The sequence below is a fragment of the Naegleria lovaniensis genome (assembly GCF_003324165.1).
Source record: "Naegleria lovaniensis strain ATCC 30569 chromosome Unknown tig055, whole genome shotgun sequence".
NCBI classification, from domain to species: Eukaryota; Heterolobosea; class Eutetramitea; order Acrasida; family Naegleriidae; genus Naegleria; species Naegleria lovaniensis.
The window spans coordinates 28,032-47,711 of NW_025407877.1; the positions used below are offsets into that span (position 1 = coordinate 28,032).

The window sequence follows — 19,680 nt, forward strand, 5'->3', positions numbered from 1 at the left end:
GCCCTATCAAAATATGGTTGTGAAAGACCAGTAATGGTTTTTCAAAGATGAATGAGGAGTTGCAGATGAGGCGATCGTACATACAAACCTATAGAAGACTTTAGGAATGGACTTCATGACTCGAGATTCCGTTGAAACCAAGTGCTGTTAATGTATTTTTCTTGAAAGAGTGAAACTTAAAAAGAACCAATAAATATCAAAGTAGTTATCATAGTTGGAGATTGAATTGAAAAATACAAAAGCAAACGTGACATCAAAACCCGAAATTAGTTTGGTGTCAAATCAGTGAGGATCCTGTGTCAATGATCAGAGATAGAGATAGAGCTCCAAAACAAACTCTTTTCTTCATGTCGATCAAAAGAACACCTCAATACGAAAATAGATAGGTTATTATGATGAATTTGTGTTGGTTGTCGCTTAGCGACACTTTATTGTTGAGACGTTTTGAATTTCTTGGTGGCCAATAAATGATAATACAATGGAGGATAAGGTAGAGAAGGTTTGGTAATGTACACAGCATCTCCAACTTCCAACGAAGACATGCACAGTTTCAAGTCTGGTAAATTCAAATCGGCTGTGGAAGAAGTAGGTCTTTCCTTACTTGGATCAAACGAAGAATTCAATGAACGGAATGGAAGATTTGCGTTCGAATCATTCATATTCACTTGTTCATTCACTTTCAAGAAGGAAATTAATTCACGTCTTTGATTGGATTTGTAACATTTTGGAAATTGGAAATGTTGTTCTGTGGAATTTCTAAAATTTGGAATAAAATACACAAGTCGAAGATCATGTTTCTTGAAAGGAGCCATAATTCGTTCTTCATAGAGTGGATTTGGTGAGATTGAGTTAGATGACATGTTTTTCAGGTGAGAAGAGATGGTGGGTGCTGTCGTGGTGGTAGTAACATCCTTCGTTTGATTGGGAGTGGCAGTACTATTCATCGAGTTAGAAGAAGAAACCATAGCTTTGTTAGCGGCCAAATGTAAATTAGGAGAACTTTGAACACTTAATTGTGACTGTTGTTGAAGGTTGTGGTGCAGTGAGGTCAATGCTGAGGTCGACATGGAAGCAGTCGATGATGAAAATAAATTACTCCGTGAAGAAGAGCTACCCGCTGAATGTCCATCGAAAGCAGTTCCATTCAATTGGAAAACTTCTTTCTGCATGTTGTGTAAATCATATTTTAGCAAATAGGAGCATACTTTTTCTTCATGAAATGAAAATGGACAGTTGGCATCTCTTTCTACGTGTCTAATGCGTTCAAGAGTCTTTTTGAAACATGAATAATCTTTGGAGGAATCCCAATTTAAACAAAAATACAATTTGAGGACATTCTTCTCACTAAAGGAATAATCACAAATGACACCAATCTTGTCACCAGGTAAAAACAATTGTCCCTCTTCTGTATTTTCCAATAATGACATGCAAGGTACATCGACAGGTGGCCTATACTCTAGTGGATTAAATGGTTGTGGAGGAATGGTTGCATTGTTACTGGAGGAACCAATGTTTGGTGAATGGTTATCATGATTGGACGTGACAGAATTAAAGGAAGAATCTAAATCAATTTGATGATGATGATCTTGAGATTCATCATTCACATTTTCCAACTGATCCTTATAAAATGCATTCGTATTGGGAATCACTCCAACAGCAATTCTCGATTGCGTGTTATATTTACAAGTAAATTCAAAATAATACAAGTTGTTAGGTGCGAAACTTGTGGAAGTGATGGCATAATAGTCCGAGGTGGAATGATTGGTTTGAAATACCGTACGAAGTGTTTCTTCTTTGAGATTGTATGCAAGTTGACTGGTCCATGAATTTTTCTTTTCTTTTAAAATTCGAGAAATTTTCGTGTCTTGTCTTGAAATTTTGAAAATTTTGTAAACCAGATCTGTCTCCCAACGTGCAATGTATTCATTGTAATACCGAAAAATTTGTTTCCAGCAAACAAGTGGTGAATCATTTTCTTTCAATATTTTGCATCTCATGAGTTTGGCTTTCATTTCATTGAATCGTGAAATGTCTACTTTGTAAAAGTGTTCACACAGATATTGCCAAAATGAAACTTGTTCATACAATTCTTCGAGAAAATACTTTTTTGTAAAGCAAAGAGAAAAAATTCCATAATAGGAAGAATTCATAGTGAGAGAGTTGTCGTTAGAATAAATGAGCTTTTTGAGTTGCTTCTTTTGTTTGGAATTGAGAGTTTCAGTTTTGCGTTTTGGAAATTGTTGAATACCTTGTTGGATGGCTTTGTACAGACTCAAATAAGTGTTGTATTCATCTGAGAAGCAAGTATGAATGGATTGACATGGTAAAAAAGCCAAGATATATTGCAAGACGTCTGCTGAAAGATGTTCGAGAGTGAATGTCATGACTGGTCGCTCCTTGTTATTGCCTGACAGAGTTGACCTCGCTTGACAAGTGACAGCACTTGACTCGCCACGACTCGGAATTTGCAAATAACTTGCAATTTGCTGACTCCAATTCGTATTCATGGCATTATCAGCTCCCTTCATTTCATGCAACTGATTCTGTGATTTGGAAAAGAATGATCTCTTCTTCTTTTTCTGACAATTTGAAACTGCCAAATCATTTCCCGAACCGTTGAAATGATCATCTCTAGACAAGGTGGTAGAGGCACATTTTTCTAAATCATCATAACTGTGATGATGAATAGAAGAACATGATGAAGGTACTTCAAGAGTTCCAGTCGATGAAGACAAGTGTTCTCGATGATGACCATTCGAAGAAGGAATTGAAAGGAAATTCGAGTGAGTTGTTGTCGGACATGATGATGGATCGCCATGATTGTTATTATTATTGTTGTTATTGTTATTGGAGGAAGAGATGGCGTGTAAATTGCGAGAGAGTGTTTTCACGAGTTTTTTCATTTTGTTGGTTAATCTTCTTGTTGGTGGTGGTTGATAGGAATGTCATGGGTGGTGAATGACATTCATTGTTGTTGTTGTGATTGTCGGTGCGATATCTCTTGTTTTCCAAATTTTTTCAAAATGACAGTTGTAGACTGATTGTGTGACAATTCATGAACTAATTGGGTGAGATTTTTCAAATTTTCACCACTGGAGGCAATGATGATCGTCCCTTCATCACCCAATTGGTTGCCACACAAATCCAACGATTTCAATTTTGATAGATACGGACTTGAAGCCAATTTTTCAGCAAAATTAACTCCCAGAGAATTATAACTCATGGAGAGACAAGTGAGATTACTCATGTGTGGACTTGTCACAATGGAGATGGCTCCTTCTTCTTGAATTTCATTGCTTCCCACTCTTAAAGTAGTTAAATTCGACAGTTTTAAGGCAATTAGTTTGGCACCAGATTTTTCAAGACGGTTTCCAGAAAGATCTAAAAACGTCAATGTGGTAAGGTAGTCACTTCCAATCAATGCCATGGCTCCTTCATTTCCAATATTATTCGATCTTAAATTCAATACTGTTAAATTTGACATGTGAGGACTTTTTCCAATTTCTATGGCTCCACTGTCCCCAATGTCACAAAATGATAAATATAATTCAGTGAATTTGGAATTTCCATGTGCAAGATAGTGAGCTCCTTTTGATCCAATTCTGGTGATCTCCATCTTGAAATAACCAAGATGGAGAATTTGTAATTTGCTCATAAATTTGCTTGTAGAGAGAGCTCGAGCTCCTTTTTCGCTTATATCATTTCCCTGTAAATGCAACTCTCTGAGATTTGACATGATTACACTTTGAGCCAATGCTTCCACTCCAATGTCAGTGATATTACAATGATTGACATTTAAAACTTGTAAATTCGTTAATTTTGTGGATGTTGTAATCAATGAAAGAGCACTATCACGTAGAGAATAATTATAATCTAATTTCAGTACTTTCAAACGTGATGCAATTTTGCTTTGTACAATGTTTTTAATCGCACTGGGTTTTTCAATTGAATTTTGTCCCAAATCCAACGAAGTAATATTTACATGTTGACATTTAGACATTAATTCCAACCGTTTTTCCAATCCGTTATGATAATTATAACGCATCATCAATGATACAGGAGTTTTTCTTGCCATCATATTCCATTGTTTAGAAACGAAAAAACACACTTTAATGGTATCAAATTCAAGAAAGGACATGATATAAACACACAAATCATCATCAAAGCAACTCGGAGTGTATGAATTAACTGAAGAATTGGATGAAAGAGTCAATCCCATTTTTTTAATGTGTTTGATTCGTGCTAACTTGTTTTTGTGATCTGCATAATTCATGTTTAATGTGTTCTACATGTCATTTACCATTGAGAAAATTAGTTGATTACACACAGGTCCACCTTGTGATCTTCAACTTTTGCAAGGTATTGATCTATTTGGTATAGAACTGTCACATCCTTCACTTTTCATTTTCCAGATCAAAAAAAATGAATCAATTCAACAACTTTCAAGACAACGAACAAGCGCTGGCAAAACCGTATGCTGCTCTCGAATCGTCCAGTACTTCTCCTTCCATTGGTCTTCTCATAACTTCTCACAACCTTCATGATGATCATTGGAAAGACATCTCGTCGTATTCACAACATTCATGTAACCACTTATTGGAACCTCAAAGCAACACTTCGAACAGCTATTGTTGTGCAAGATCATCTTCTAAAACCAATGTAAGCTTTTGTATATCCATGCTTACATTCTCAATCGTGATCGTCGTGTGTCTTCTCACTTTGTTTCATTTCGCTCTCTCATTTCTCACCACACAACAAGAGCATTTCCATAAAAGTCAATCCATATCTTCCAGCAACGCTGTTTGTGGAGTGACTTGTGTGCATGGTGATTGCATTGTCGATCTTATAAATGGTGACTTTTGTTCATGTCATCCAGGATATACTCAAGATGCTTGTGACAATGTCTTGTTCGATTTTGACAGCGATCAAGCGCTTCTTTCAACTGTAGCAAGTGAGCTCGTGACTCTCAATCCAACGAATTGTTTCGATGTCTTTAAAGATTACAACCCTGCTTTTGGTCTGGATTACGATTGTTATTCAAGAAATAGCAAATTCTATGTTCAATTAGGACCTGAACATTTGGTGTTTCCCAAATATTTCAACACGAGTGGTGCTGTGAAGATCAGAATTAATGCACTCCCCAGACAAACACCACAAACTATTTTGGAAGTGGTACCCATGGTTGGAGTGGGTGCTTTGGTTCGAACTTCAAAAAGTTATCGATTTTCACCCAATGCTCAACTCAGTTACAAATTTTTCACACAAGACACGTCCTCCTCAGAGTTTGTGAAGAATATCAACACTCCAAACTTTGTACTAGCTCCAGATAGTGTCAAATCCACGACAGTGACATTTTCTGTGAATATTACACAAAGAGGTCTTGTATGGAATACGACGACAAGTTCGACTGAATTCAACACGGGGTACAGTCCTCCAAATTTTCTCTACACAACCAATGAGTTTACTTGCAATGGAGTGAATTGTTTTTTGGAGGCGTTTTTGACAGGACCAAAGAATGCTTTTACAACTACATTTTCATTTGATGGCTCTATTGCTAACTCATTGTCAGGATATCAATTGATCAAACTGTCTTCATCTATGGTACCATCTTCTGTCAAGACTGGCTCCATACTTACCATTGGTGCAACGTCACTGTCAGAAAAACCTATTCCTGAAAGAAATGTCAATGTAAGCTTTGCTGATATTTCCGTAATAATTTCCTCATTTTACGTGTTAACTGGTGGAGGTGTGACTCAATCTATCTCTGGAGGAAATGTCATGATTGCTGTGACATCGACAGATTCAGTGAATTATCCATTAAGCTTGATCTCAAATTTGGCAGTTACTTGGCAATGTAATGGACCAACTGGCAGTAATTGTGGTCTGGTGTCACAAGGGTTGTCTGCATCCATTGCAAATGCAAATCTCAAAATTGGAAGCTATGTCATTTCAGTAACCATTGGAGGTTTCACTACGTTGACCACAAACGTTCAAATTGTGGACTCGGCTCCTTTACCCGTCACCTTGTCACCAATTCCTCCATTTACGTCAAAAGGTTCATCCATCAAATTTTCAGCTGTGATTTATGTGACGACCTCGCTCTCGATAAGTTTTAATATTTTCCAAAATAATGTCAAATTAAGTGACGCACCAATTTATCTAGCCACTCAAGAAAAATCGTCGTATTATTTAACTGGAGAATTTCCAACAACGAACACTATTCCATATTCACCTTTGCAAATAACCATGTATTTGAACGGAAATTCATTCAATTTTACAACGACCATCATGCCAAAACCATTGAGATTTGGAACTTGTTTTGTGTATCCAGATGCTGGCACAATCTATGCCTATGAAACTGTATTAACATTGACCTGTACATCACCATTCCAGAAAAAGATGTCAAATCTGTGACCATAGATATTGTCGATTCTTCAAAAGAATTGATGTATTCTGTTTCGAGTACTAAACAAACCTCAGTTATGACTCGAATTGCAGTTGGAAACATGAGAGTTGTTTTCACACAAACAGATCTATATGGAGGAGTTGTTACAAAAACCATTCCACTCGTAGGCACTTTTCCAGCAAGCATTTCTCCAGGTAGTAGTACATTACAACAATGTGTGCAATATATAAGCGAAAAGATATCACCATCCAATGAAACCACGAATATTCACACAGCTAATAATTATGCCATCCTATTGAACATGTGTGTCAGTGGTTCATTTGTGGTGAGCTCGTCACCTTTTGATTACGGAATGATTAATACCACACTTGTCAACATTTTTTCAACCATCAGCTACATGAGAACGAACGTATTCCATTCGAGTGTCAATGACTTGGCTGCAGAATATTTAACACCACTCGTTGTACAAGTAGTTGCCTTCTGTAAGAAATTGAACATTTACAACACGTTATTGCAAACCTATGGTAATATTTTGGCCACTCATGTGAAATTTATTGTACAAAATATCAAAGCCTCAAGAATTTCAAAAAACAATTTGCAAGCTCTTCAACAATTATTACTTGATATATATTCACAGAAACTAATGATTGGATCCAGTGGAAATAATCAACAATTATCAATAATTACTTCTCAAATTTTGGATTTTGTCAAAGTCATGACACGATCATGGGAAATTCAATCCATAAGTACAGATGGCGAATATTCTAGTAACGCATTGACAGCTAAAATTTTCACAGTGCCCAACATTGCTGAATTTTCAGGAAGGACTTTCTCACTGTTTGGAAATAGCACCATGACCTTCCCCAAGAGTGGTCTCACCGATGCATTCTCCACTTCACGATATCGAGTCTTGACCTCTGTTTATGATTTTTCAAACATTTTTTCAAATTTACTTCCGACCAATTCAGTTCCTTTCATTCAAAGCATTTATACTCTGGATGTTAAAAGAAGCAACGACGATACCATACTTGATGTGAATAATTTACCACAACCCATTCAACTCACATTCAATATTTCCTCAAATAATCTCAATTCCACACTCTTACAATTATATTCAGAAAAGAAGGCAAATATTGTATGTCGATATTTCCTCGAGTCGAATTCTGTATGGATCAATGATTCGACCATTACAACCTCGGTTCAATCTTTGGTAATGACACAAAGTGTTCCCACATTTAATGCAACTTTAAATTCGACAGTCATGATCAATTCGACCACTACGAACTATGTCATTACATGTTCGACCAATCATTTGACTTCATTTGCAGTATTTGCCGACATTTATCCACCATTCATCAATACTTCCACCAATTCTACGAACACGACCAATATTGATCCAAACAATCCTCGTGTGGTCACTCCCACTGGTCTCGGTGGAGGCGAAATTGCTGCCATTGTTGTTTCCATACTCGTCGTGTGTGTTCTTGCTCCATTGGCCATTCTTGTTTTTGCAGCTTTAGGATTTTATCTATTGAAGAGAAAACAAAAATCAAAAGCAACTACAAATTCTCATGTGGCAGCTACCAGTGAAGCGCTGGTCATGAAAGAACTCGAACCAAAGAGTCATTTACAAGATTCTTCATCTGCTCTTTTCATTAGCGAGTATCGATCCATGAAAGGAGGCACAGCAATGAATGATTTCTCTTCACAAAGTTCAGTCACTTCAAGTCCAACCACTTCGACCATTGTCACTCAAAATATTTTGGGTAAAAAGTATGAAATTATTGAGAAAATTGGAGCAGGAGCATTCGGAGCAGTGTTTAAGGCATCGAATTTGAGTTATTCTGGCAAGTCATCCGAGAGTCCATTTGTGGCAGTGAAAAAGATTCAACTCTCAGGTCTTTCTGAATTGAATGAAAAGTTCAAGGAAGCAGTTGCCATGTTCAAGACCAAACACGATCATTTGGTTTCACTCCAAGATGCACTCATTGATGAAGCAAGCATGTCTCTCTTCCTCGTCATGAAATATTACGCGCATGGAGATTTGGATCAATTCATTAAGGATAAGAAACATCTCCCAGAAAAGGTATTGAAACAAATCATTGTTCAAGTGTGTCAGGGTTTAAAGTATTTGGAGCAAGAACGAGACATGTTGCATCGTGATGTGAAACCTTCGAATATTTTCATTGAATCGTTTGATACGAAAAAGAATAAGATTCAAGTCGTGTTGAGTGATTTTGGACTCGCACGAGAAAGTACCATGTTGCAGTCGATGAGTTTTGCTGGAACTCCCTTCTTTATGAGCCCACAAATGCTCATTGGAAGCAAGTATAGTTTCAATGCAGATATTTTCAGTTTGGGTTGCAGTATCTTTGGTTTGGCCACGTTTGATTTAACCGTGTCGTTGGCTCAGCTCTATTTCAAAAGATGCCAAACATTGAAGAAGTCAAGCAATATGTGACTGAAAAGATCAAGCAATGTGGTGAGAAGTATAGTGATGGATTTATTAAGGCACTGCTGGCCATGCTTGAATTCGATGCAGAGAAGAGACCTAATGCAGCACAAGTATTAGCCATGGACTTTTTTAAAAACACTCAATGAGTTCTTCTTTTCATGAGGTCAATGTTATTACAGATCCAATAAAATCAAAGCAAACAACAACTTAGCAACCATGGTCTAAGGTATTTGCAGATGTTCAAGAAGTGCAAGCAGTTTTCTGTTCCGTTTTGGGAGTTTTTCCCAAAGTGTGTTCGTGAACACTCAAAAAAAATCAACACAAATCCTTTCTAGCAAGATTTATTTCTCTCTGGACTTAACACCACCCAGAAACACAACGGAAGTAAATCACGAGTTCCGTTCCAACATCATCCTGTCGAACAACAGAACAACAACCATAACAATACCAACAAAATCATCATCAACTACAAGCAATGTTTGAAGGCATTGCCTCTACCATCATTGTAAAATTATTGGGGGATTATATCGAAAATCTTGACAGTAAATCACTTAAGATTGCGATATGGAGTGGTAGTATTAATCTCACCAATTTAACGCTCAAGGCTTCGGCTTTGGATACATTTGATTTACCTATATCGGTCGTACAGGGATGTGTTGGAAGTATTGATGCCTCAATTCCTTGGCAATCGCTCTCGAGCAGTCCTGTGATTGCAAAAGTGAGTGATGTTTTTCTGGTGGTTCAACCGAAAAAGTGTGATCACGTAGGTGGTTTGTTGAAATTTCTCTCGGATTGATTCACCCGAATTATAATAATTTTATGAATATTCTAATGATTGTGAAATTTATATCATCAAATATATAATATCTCAAATATATGTTTTAATAATACACATGTGGTCTCATAAATTTATGGCCTAATTGTTGCCGTGATGAATATATTGACACACTCCACTCTGTGTGTAACACTACTTAACGCAACGGTTACAACAAAACATCAACCAAATTGAACGATTCCGAACCGATCATCCACAACAGTACGATGAAAAATCTGAGAAGGCACGAGGATTGCTGGCCAAACAACGTGCTCTTCAAAATCACGAACTATGGAGAGAACAACAAGAGTTATTGAATGAAGCAGCAGGCTCAGAAAAGAAGGAGGAAAAACAAGGAGACACATTCGTCTCTCGATTGACGGAAACAATTCTCAACAATCTTCAAGTTGAAATTTCAAACGTACATGTTCGTTATGAGGATGGATCTAATCCAAAAAATCGTATTGTTTTTGGTATTACTATGGAAAAGCTCTCTCTCAAGAGTTGCAATGAAAGTTGGGAGGAAGTATTCATCAAGACAGCTCAACAAGCGTTCTATAAGAAATTACTTTTACAAAATTTGTCATTCTACATGAACAATAACGAGGTGGAATTATTTTCCAAGTCTGGAATGGATACTAAAAAGTTTTCACTTCACATGAGGAAAATTATCACGGAAAACAAATTTTACAGAAGATTTATTGTGAGTCCAATTAATGGCGAATTAAAACTCATACTGCAAAAAGAAGGTCATATAGACATGTCAAAACCCAACTCATTGCAAATCTACTGCTAGACAATGTAAATATTTGCCTCGACGACAGACAATACAAAAATTTATTGTCTACTTTGGAATACATGACCAACTATGCGAGATTTGAAAAATTTAGACATTTACGACCTAAAAGTGACTATATTTCAAGCGAAAAACAATTATGGTGGGAATATTTAGTGAATGCAGCAAAGGATATAGTGGAAAAGCAACATTTCACTTGGGAACAAGTTGAAGAACGAAAAAAGGATCGTAAAGAATATATTGAACTCTTCAAGAGAACTAAGGAATATCCTTGGCAGAAAAAACTCTCGGAATCTGAAAAGAAAGTCCTTCAAGAACTTGAGGACAAGTTAGATTTTGACGATGTACTCTTTTTCCGAGAGTTAGCCCACGAAGAATTAAAAGTGGAAAAGGAGAAGAATAAGCACATGCTAGTTAAAAAAGAGAAATCTGGTGGATGGTTTTCTGGATGGTTTGGAGGAGGCGGTACGAAATCATCGACAACAGCCAGCACTGGCTCAGAAGAAGAGCCTTCATCACCTGTAGTGTTTGAATTCACAGATGAGCAACGTGAGGAACTTCACAAAACCATCGGCTACAACGCAAAAGAAAAATCTCAATCTCTCGAATTACCTGCTGAATATGTGGCTTATCAAATTAACTTTTTCCTAAAGCAAGGTGAGCTTAAATTGAGAAGTGCTCGTGTGAAAAGTAGTGATGCTGAATCGGCGATAGTGAAAGGTGCTTTCAGCAACTTTAGAACAGAGGTTGGAGTACGAGCTCAAGGCTCTGTCATTGTACGAGTTACATTGGAAGACTTTGAAATAACGGATCACTTTTCAGACGTGACTCAATTCAAGCAAATCCTTTCAAAACGAAAGGACTCTGGACAACTTGCTGAAGTACTTGTTGAAACAAAGCCTTTGGATGGAGAGTCAGACTTGAAGCTTCAAGTATTACTTCAACAAGTCGATATTGCTATTAATATTCCACTTATCCAAAAGATTCTCTCCTTCTTTATTATTCCATCCAATCTTGATTTTTCTACACTACAAAGTTTAGCAATGAAACAATTCGAAAATTTACAACAGCAAGCACTCACTCAGTTGAAAGTTGCACTCGAATCCAAGATGATTATTTCTTTGGATGTACTCATTTTAGCACCAACATTTATTGTACCTATTGATCACAAAGATGAGAATTCAAAAGTTGTTTTACTAGATTTAGGTAAACTGAAATTCAAGAGTGACATTGATAAAATTGAGCGAGCTAGAAGAATTAAAAACGAAACCGTTGAAGAGAAGGACTTTTACGATCGATTTGATATAGAGCTTTCAAATATTCAAGCCATGATTACTGATGTTTCCAGTTTTAGAAATAACACCTATTTATCTACAGAGGGCTCAAATAGTTTCCAATTGGTGGAAAAAGTTAGTGTTGCTTTGAAATTGGGCTTGCTCATCACCAATGACCCCAACTATGCTGGAACAAAGCTCGAAGGAAGTGTTCCAAATATCAAGATTAATTTATCACCAATGGCCATGAATACTATTATCAAAGTCACCAATAATTTCCTTGTTCTGGCAGATAATCCCACAGGCAACAGCAAGGAAGATGTAGAACTCAAAGGACCCATGAAAATCAAATCTGATCTTTTAACAGAAAGCCAATGGAAAAATTATTGGGCTGAGCTCACAGAAAATGGACGTTTAATGCTCTACACGAACGAGAACGATCTAAAAGCTGCTGGTTGTATCATTTTGAATGAAAGATCGGTGGAGTATCACGAGCGTGATAAAAATCCAGAACTGAGTGCGTTACAGTGGTGTGCAGTAATTCCACAAGACACAGGACCTACCACTGTCTATTTTGAAGTTGAAAATCAAAGTGTGTATGACAAGTGGTTCAACCTAATGATCACTAAGAATGTGAATCGAAAACTTGTACTTGATATTACCAATACAGAGAATGTAGAAAAGGAGGAAGTACGACAAAAGAAAGTGAATTTCAAATTGAAGTTTAACCTTGGCGAGTTTTGTGCCTCCCTCGTATATAACAAGAAGGTTGATAACACTGAAAACAGTCCAATTATTGATTTGCCTCTCACTGACATCAAATTGCACGATTTTTCTGTAGATATGGCGGTCAGAAATTATGATATGATCATGAACTTTGCTCTTAGAGCCTTCACTATTAGTGACAAGACCACCCATCTCACTGACAAGTATATTATTACCTCAGACTTGCAATCAGACAAACGGTTAGCAGATTTGACGCTGATACAAGTCAATAATAGGGAATCTGAATATTACACCAGAAATGCGGATTTACTGTTGGACGTGACCTTTCACAAAATGCTCTTCAATTTTGACCCAGTTTCTCTCACTACTTTTCTATTGTATATATATGATGTTATTGAATTAACACAACAAATTGAATCAAGAGTTCCAACCATTACACCAGCGGAGGCCAAGAAATTTGTTGAAAAGAGAGATAAGAAGAGGAACAATCTAGATTTACATGCCTCACTCTCCGAAGTGAGCTTGGTGCTCGTATTGCAAGACTATTCTAATTTTGCTACTGCCACAGTTGCCAATGCAGATGTTTCTTTCGCCATGAACGATGTTTCCTTATATGTGAAGGGAACTGTCGGCAATTTGTTGGCTGTAGACAATACCAACGACGGTACAATCTACAGGGAAATTGTTGGTCTTTCATCCTCGAGTGATAAGTCACTTATTACCTTTTCATATCATCAGAATAATGAACGTCCTGCTGAGTTGCTGCCCTCTCAACCTTACTACAACAAGTTTTTGAAGCTCGTACTTGAGTCTGTTAAAATCGTCTATTTGAACAGAATTATCATCAGATTGCAACATTACATGCAAAATGGACCATTATGGGACGTGTTGGCAGCAGGTGGTAAAAAAGTTTCTGAAATTTCTAAGGATACTGTTGCAAAACAATACGAAAGTTTAGAAATGTTTAATTTGGACGTGACATTATTGAACCCTCTCGTCCTTGCTCCAATGGCGTACAACAATCCAGAATGCATTGTTGGTAATTTGGGTAAAATCAGAGTTTCAAATTCGCTTTTTGAGAGAAACAACTGCTGGTTAGAAAGTTATGACATTTCTTTCACTAAAATGAATTTACACACCATAACAGCACAGGATCCAATGACATATGTCGTTGGAGATATGGATTGGATTTTGGCTGTTGAAAGACCTGTCATTAATACGGAAAACAAATTTCCAGGAGTGTCCGTTGATATCAAGGTGTCAGATGTTGCCATGACTCTCACACAAGAACAATATCAAATGATTTTTAAGGTCATTGATGGAAATGTGAACGACAATGCTGGTTTTGCAAAAATAGAGGAAAAGAATGATAAAGAGATGACCTCATCCACTGGTACAAGCGCTACGCCCGTTAAGAAAGAAACCACAGAACAAGATGCTAAAATTACTGATGTCACAGTCAAGGTTCTCTTCTCCAATTTGAATTTAACAGTCTCGAAATCAACAGAAGATTCATTGGCACGAATGAACATGTATGACCTCAATGTAGACTTTAATATGAAGCGAAGTGGATTGTCGAACACGAGCGTTTCAATCAGTGCAGCAGATGCTCATGATCTCCGAAAATCCGACAGTTACTTCAAGACCTTTGTTGATACTCGACAGGATCAAACATCTTTCACAAAATCTCAACATTTCCTGCTTGTGGACGTTGTGAACGATCCAGAGAAATCCCTTGTCAAAGTAGATGTTAAAATGGGAAATCCTCGTATTATTTTCATTCCTGAAATTGTATTTGATATCCAGAACTTCTTCATGAACATGAGACCACAAAAACCACCAAAAGGAAAGATTCTATCTTTTGAAAATATGCCTGTTGGTGACATTCATATCAATACTGACATTACATTGGGAGCTGACTTGTCGTTAACACCCACAAAGCGATTAATTGTCCATACCATTGAGGGTGGAAATATTGAAATTAACGGTAACGGTCACATCATTGATCTGCCATTCGTTCAACAAGTTTTCAAAATTGAAGCGGGCATGACCTTAACATTGACCAATGTAGTCATTAAGAAAGAACCTGAACACAAATTGGAGGATTATTGTGAGTTGGCGGACAAGGCGTCAATAGTTTTTGGAAATGGAAGTAAATTCATCAGCAACAAGGAAGGAGCTACCAATGAAGACAAATCAAGCACCATTGTAAGCGTGTTTGTGGACAATCCAAATGTCATGTTTCCCGTCAAGCCCAATGATCCTAATAGCAGGCTTTTGGTAGTAAGATCTCAACTGAAATTCAAAATGCAAACGAGCGCTACAAAGCAGCTCTTTGTTGTGAGTATCCATGAGTTGACCATGTTTGTTGATAGTTTCCAGTCTTCAAGTCAAGTCATGATGAAAAATAATATTTTAGAGCCTCTCTCGTTGGATTTAGAATACTTCTCAGAACACAAGTCGCGAGTTGACATTTTGAGCGATGTTAAGGCGAAAATTGATGGAAACATTCGAGCACGAGTTTCCTATCAAGATGTTAAAATGATCACTGAAGTGGTGAACCATTTCACAGAAGCCATGAAAAAACCCAAGACGACAGACAGTAGCTATCTATTGTCCGATGATCATTTAGCGAATCATCTCTCCGATAATTCTGATATTTCCGATGAAGAAGAGGAATTTGAAGAAGCCAAAGATGAAATTGAACACATTGATGGACAGTTTGTTCTTAGTGACTATGTCGAGTCGAGAGACTCTCTCACAAACCATTGCAAATTGAGAACTTCTCTCAGGACTCAACGAGTAATGCGTTTTCGTTCAGCTTCGATATGACCTCAGATCAAACACTGTCCATTCTCATGGTAGACGATGTGAGAGGATACGATATTCCACTCATTACATTTATTCTCAAGAAGGTTCACTTGATTGACACGAAAATGACACAAGTTGGAGAGAAGTCGTCCATAAAGGCAAAAATCATTGGGTACATTCAAGCAGACTATTACAACTTGAAGATTGCATCATGGGAACCAATTATTGAACCCTATGGTATTGAATTCTTCTTTAGAAGAAAACCCACTTCCAAGTCTACAACAGCAACCATTGATCGTTTCGAAATTAGAGATTTAGACATTCCAAAATACAAACAATTGTATCATTTGGAAGAATTTGATGGACTTTTATTGAATGTTACTCAATCCATGATTAACACAGTGTCATCAACAGCTAAACTTTGGAAAGAAGAATTCTACACTGAGACTAAAGTATCAAAGAAATTTGATCCATATTGCATTCGTAATCATACAGGACATGTCATCAAGCTCATTTTCCCTTACAATACACAGCTTCAAAAAGCAGATGTGTACGAAATTGGAACAGGTCAAGAAGTCAACTTTTCACTTCCAGAAGATAAGGCTCGAGGAGCGTTGCATGCCATTACCGTAGATGTGCCAGGATTTAACAAGCTTCAATTAGAGTTGAAACAAACTGGAAAGCAACATATTAAGAACACTCGAAATGAAATTTGTATGGTTGACAATGATTTAATCGAAGGAAGAAAAATTATTACCATAAGCTCGGGCATGCAGATACGAAACATGTGCAATATTTCTTGGGAAATTGGATCTCTCAATATTGGAAATAAGAGCATCACACGATTTGGTGTGATTGCTCCTAAAGAATATATGGGTATTCCTGTAACAAGCATACCAGAAGATATTCTGTGTATTCGACCAGTATTTCATACGAAACAAAAAGACGAGGAATCATCATCATCTCAACAACAAGGAACATCCAACCAAACCACCCCTGTAGCTACCAATTATCAATGGAGTGTTCCTTCTGGAGGCTTGAAATTTACAGAACTACTCAAACTCTACAAGGGCTCCAAGAACGTTACCATTCCAAACACCTCTGGACCCAACATGTTTGCCATTGTAAGAACCAACTTTGCACTCGAAACTGATTATCAAGAATTTAGACAAAAGTACTCGGAGGTACCACTACTTTTCCAACGATTCTATTGCACTTTGGATATTAAGCCTCCACTCTCCATTGACAATACTCTCGGAAAAGCCATCGATTACACTCTCTTTTCACAGCAATCACAAAATCCTAATACTCGAACAATCGTCCAAGAAGGAACCATGGCCAAAGGAGAACGTATTTTCATTTACTCTGCCGAAATGAATAACAACATTTTACTCAAAGTCAAAATGGGAAGAGAATGGATTGCAAAAGAACTTGCTCTCATTCACCTTGTTAAGCGAGAGAGCGGTAATAACCAAAGTAGTAGTGGCATGTCACTTCAACACTCAACACATGTTACTCTCGAGAATTCTACGAACAATATTTCCAGAATTTACATTGACTACTCGGAAGGAAATACATTGGCCTATCGAGAAATTGTTCTCTTCTCACCCTATTGGATTGTGAATCATACGGGAGAAATTGTGGCTGTGAAAACATCAAAAGATCGCTATTCCATAACGCCTGGAGACTCTTTAATGTATTCAGAAGCGTATGATCGTGAAAAGATTGCCATCATGGTTGACAACTCTGGAGCAAGTACCAATTTCTCACTCACCAACGTTGGTACCAGTGGTAACTTTGCAGTTTCTTCTGACACTAGAAAGTATTCCATTGGCTACTTTATTTCGTTGGGAGAAGGCAAATTTTACAGAACTAAAGTATTGACTCTTAGTCCTCGATATGTCATTGTGAATTCTACAGATGAGAAGATTGTTATTCGGCAATGTTTCACAAATAATGATCATTTGGTCGTTCCCATTGAAGTGGAGCCCAATACCAATGTGAATTATTATTGGAAGGAATTGGAAGTGAATGAACCTCAAATTTCAGTGAAAGTGGCATCCAATGACAAGATTGCATGGTCAGCTCCATTCAATACCAATGCCCTCGGAGAAACCTTCCTCAAATTGAAACATGAAGATTATCCTAATAGACCTATCGGATTGCTCTTATCGGTGGACGTTCAAGAAACACAAGGAACTGTATTCTTAATGATTCAAAAGCCAAAGAAGCCACCCTATCTGATTGACAATCAACTCGATGAAGATGTTTTCTTTGCTCAAAAGGGAGTTGAAAAATGGTGGACAGTGAAACCACTCCAAATGACTCCCTATGTTTGGGATGACAATAAGGGCGCTCATGGCCTTCAGCTTCGTATTGGAAATGTAATTATTAAGGACGACATTGACATTGATCGAATTGGTAAAGACAAGAGAATCAAGTTGGGATCCAAAGGAATGGCCTATCTTCGAGTGAAACCAGTGGGTCCAACCAGAGTTTTAATTTTAACCAAAGAAAAACTACAAAGTGTGAACAAACTCATTACACAAAGCTTTAAATTGAAGCGAAAGAGACGATCCACACAAGGAGAAAATATCAAACCTCTCATTAAGCATGTGTCAAGCATCGGTTCTTCCATGCAAAGTTCAACTGCCTCAGAAGGTCAAATTAGCGATTTCACAGAGGAAGAAGAAGAAGAGTTCAATCAATTCATGCTCGCAGAAATTAATCAAATTGGAATTTCATTTATTGACAACACTCCAAGTGAAGTGGCCTACATGTTACTGGGTGGACTTACCTTGCGGTATGCCACCACCGACAAGCATCAATTTATTGAAACACTCCTGTATCGGTTGCAATTAGATCATCAAGATTACAATGCTACTTACCCTGTCATTCTGTGTAACATTAACGAGCCTGGACAAGAATTTCTTCACTTTAGCATGTGTCGATCTATTGAAAATAACACCAACGTCAATACCTTCCCATACATGTCGATCACATGCGAGAAGCACGTTGTGAAATTGATTACATTTTTATTTCCAAATTTGTGAAATTGATTGGTATTCTTTCAACGAATGAGGAACAAAGCAATGAAGTGGGTGAACAAACAGCAGAACGAATGGCAAAATCTGTAGAAATACCACAATCTGAGGCCGATGCAGAAAAGTTTTACTTTGAAAATTTAGAATTGCATCCTGTCAAGATTTATCTCACATTCAAGTTGAATCATGAAGGAGATGACAGTAACCCATTGCTCGTTCTATTCAAGACACTCGGTGTCACTTTCACTCGAATTGATAATGCTCCAATGAAATTCAACTCTCTCATTCTGAGTCATCCTTTCATGACATTTAATGCACTCATGGATAAGATTAAGAAACATTACATTCGTCAAGCTACTGTCCAATTCTACAAGATTCTAGGCTCATTGGATATTATTGGAAACCCTATTGGTTTGTTCAGCGATATTGGTACAGGTGTTGTTGACTTTTTCTATGAGCCAGCTTCTGCCATTACAAAGAGTCCTGAAGAGTTTGCGAGTGGATTGGCAAAGGGATCAATGAGTCTCTTGAAAAATTCTGTACATGGTATTGGTAACTTTACATCCAAATTGACAGGAAATGTCGGTAATGGTATTGCCTTTTTAACCTTTGATAAGGAATACAATCAACAACGTGAGAGACAGGCCAGTCAAAAACCTAAAGACATTAAGGAAGGTTTGGCATCAGGAGCAAAATCACTTTTCAGAGGAATTTATGGAGGTGCCACTGGTATTGTTACACAACCTATTCGAGGTATTCAAGAAGAAGGAGCCTAGGTTTTGTGAAAGGAGTGGGTAAGGGCATTATTGGTATTCCTCTCAAACCTGTTGGAGGAATTATTGACATGGCCACACGAACAGTCGAAGGAATTAGTAACAGTAGTACAACCATTTTCAGTCGAGTACGATATCCAAGAGTGTTGGCAGAGAATGGAAGTGTGGTGAGATATTCCCTCACGGATGCCTATGCCAAATACTTGACAGTGACCATTGACGATGGTCAATATGCCAAGACGAACAAGCCAGTGTATTACATGCCTGATTCGTCGAAACAATTTGTGTATCTCGTTACAGACAAGTATATCATGAAAGTGGATCATGCTGATAAGAAGGTCAAGTGGAAATTGGCCTTGTCCAAAATCAAATCTGTCGAATTGGTGAATGAGCCACATGATGCTCTCAAAGTTGTGAGCATGGAAAAAGAAAAGTCCGTATTCGGAACTGGTAGCAACATTGTTCGTCTCTTGGATTCTCTGGATAAGGAGTATTTACACAAATTCAAGAACAAGCTGAATATTGAGATTGCCAGAGTGTTCAAAGAACAATCTGAATATGAGAATGTTGATTACTAATCA

The 19,680-nt window shown here is 37.4% G+C and overlaps 8 protein-coding genes across 8 annotated transcripts; 6 read left to right on the forward strand and 2 right to left on the reverse strand.

Annotated features, from left to right (window-relative positions):
• Positions 1-428: 428 nt before the first annotated feature.
• On the reverse strand, positions 429-2,903 carry C9374_012138 (uncharacterized protein; the record flags this gene model as incomplete). Its single annotated transcript, XM_044687871.1, has 1 exon — positions 429-2,903. The coding sequence occupies one exon, from the start codon at positions 2,901-2,903 to the stop codon at positions 429-431; it is 2,475 nt and encodes an 824-aa protein (XP_044542573.1).
• Positions 2,904-2,965: 62 nt separating this feature from the next.
• Positions 2,966-4,219, reverse strand: C9374_012139 (uncharacterized protein; the record flags this gene model as incomplete). The annotated part of the gene is made up of 1 exon (XM_044687873.1): positions 2,966-4,219. The coding sequence occupies one exon, from the start codon at positions 4,217-4,219 to the stop codon at positions 2,966-2,968; it is 1,254 nt and encodes a 417-aa protein (XP_044542574.1).
• Positions 4,220-4,422: 203 nt separating this feature from the next.
• C9374_012140 (uncharacterized protein) lies at positions 4,423-6,414 on the forward strand (the record flags this gene model as incomplete). Its single annotated transcript, XM_044687874.1, has 1 exon — positions 4,423-6,414. The coding sequence occupies one exon, from the start codon at positions 4,423-4,425 to the stop codon at positions 6,412-6,414; it is 1,992 nt and encodes a 663-aa protein (XP_044542575.1).
• Positions 6,415-6,446: 32 nt separating this feature from the next.
• Positions 6,447-8,867, forward strand: C9374_012141 (uncharacterized protein; the record flags this gene model as incomplete). The annotated part of the gene is made up of 1 exon (XM_044687875.1): positions 6,447-8,867. One exon carries the CDS (start codon positions 6,447-6,449, stop codon positions 8,865-8,867), a length of 2,421 nt encoding a protein of 806 aa, XP_044542576.1.
• Positions 8,868-9,336: 469 nt separating this feature from the next.
• On the forward strand, positions 9,337-15,303 carry C9374_012142 (uncharacterized protein; the record flags this gene model as incomplete). The annotated part of the gene is made up of 3 exons (XM_044687876.1): positions 9,337-9,624; positions 9,899-10,424; positions 10,472-15,303. The coding sequence occupies 3 exons, from the start codon at positions 9,337-9,339 to the stop codon at positions 15,301-15,303; spliced, it is 5,646 nt and encodes a 1,881-aa protein (XP_044542577.1).
• Positions 15,304-15,329: 26 nt separating this feature from the next.
• On the forward strand, positions 15,330-18,335 carry C9374_012143 (uncharacterized protein; the record flags this gene model as incomplete). Its single annotated transcript, XM_044687877.1, has 1 exon — positions 15,330-18,335. The coding sequence occupies one exon, from the start codon at positions 15,330-15,332 to the stop codon at positions 18,333-18,335; it is 3,006 nt and encodes a 1,001-aa protein (XP_044542578.1).
• Positions 18,336-18,403: 68 nt separating this feature from the next.
• Positions 18,404-19,102, forward strand: C9374_012144 (uncharacterized protein; the record flags this gene model as incomplete). Its single annotated transcript, XM_044687878.1, has 1 exon — positions 18,404-19,102. The coding sequence occupies one exon, from the start codon at positions 18,404-18,406 to the stop codon at positions 19,100-19,102; it is 699 nt and encodes a 232-aa protein (XP_044542579.1).
• Positions 19,103-19,170: 68 nt separating this feature from the next.
• C9374_012145 (uncharacterized protein) lies at positions 19,171-19,677 on the forward strand (the record flags this gene model as incomplete). The annotated part of the gene is made up of 1 exon (XM_044687879.1): positions 19,171-19,677. One exon carries the CDS (start codon positions 19,171-19,173, stop codon positions 19,675-19,677), a length of 507 nt encoding a protein of 168 aa, XP_044542580.1.
• Positions 19,678-19,680: the final 3 nt, after the last annotated feature.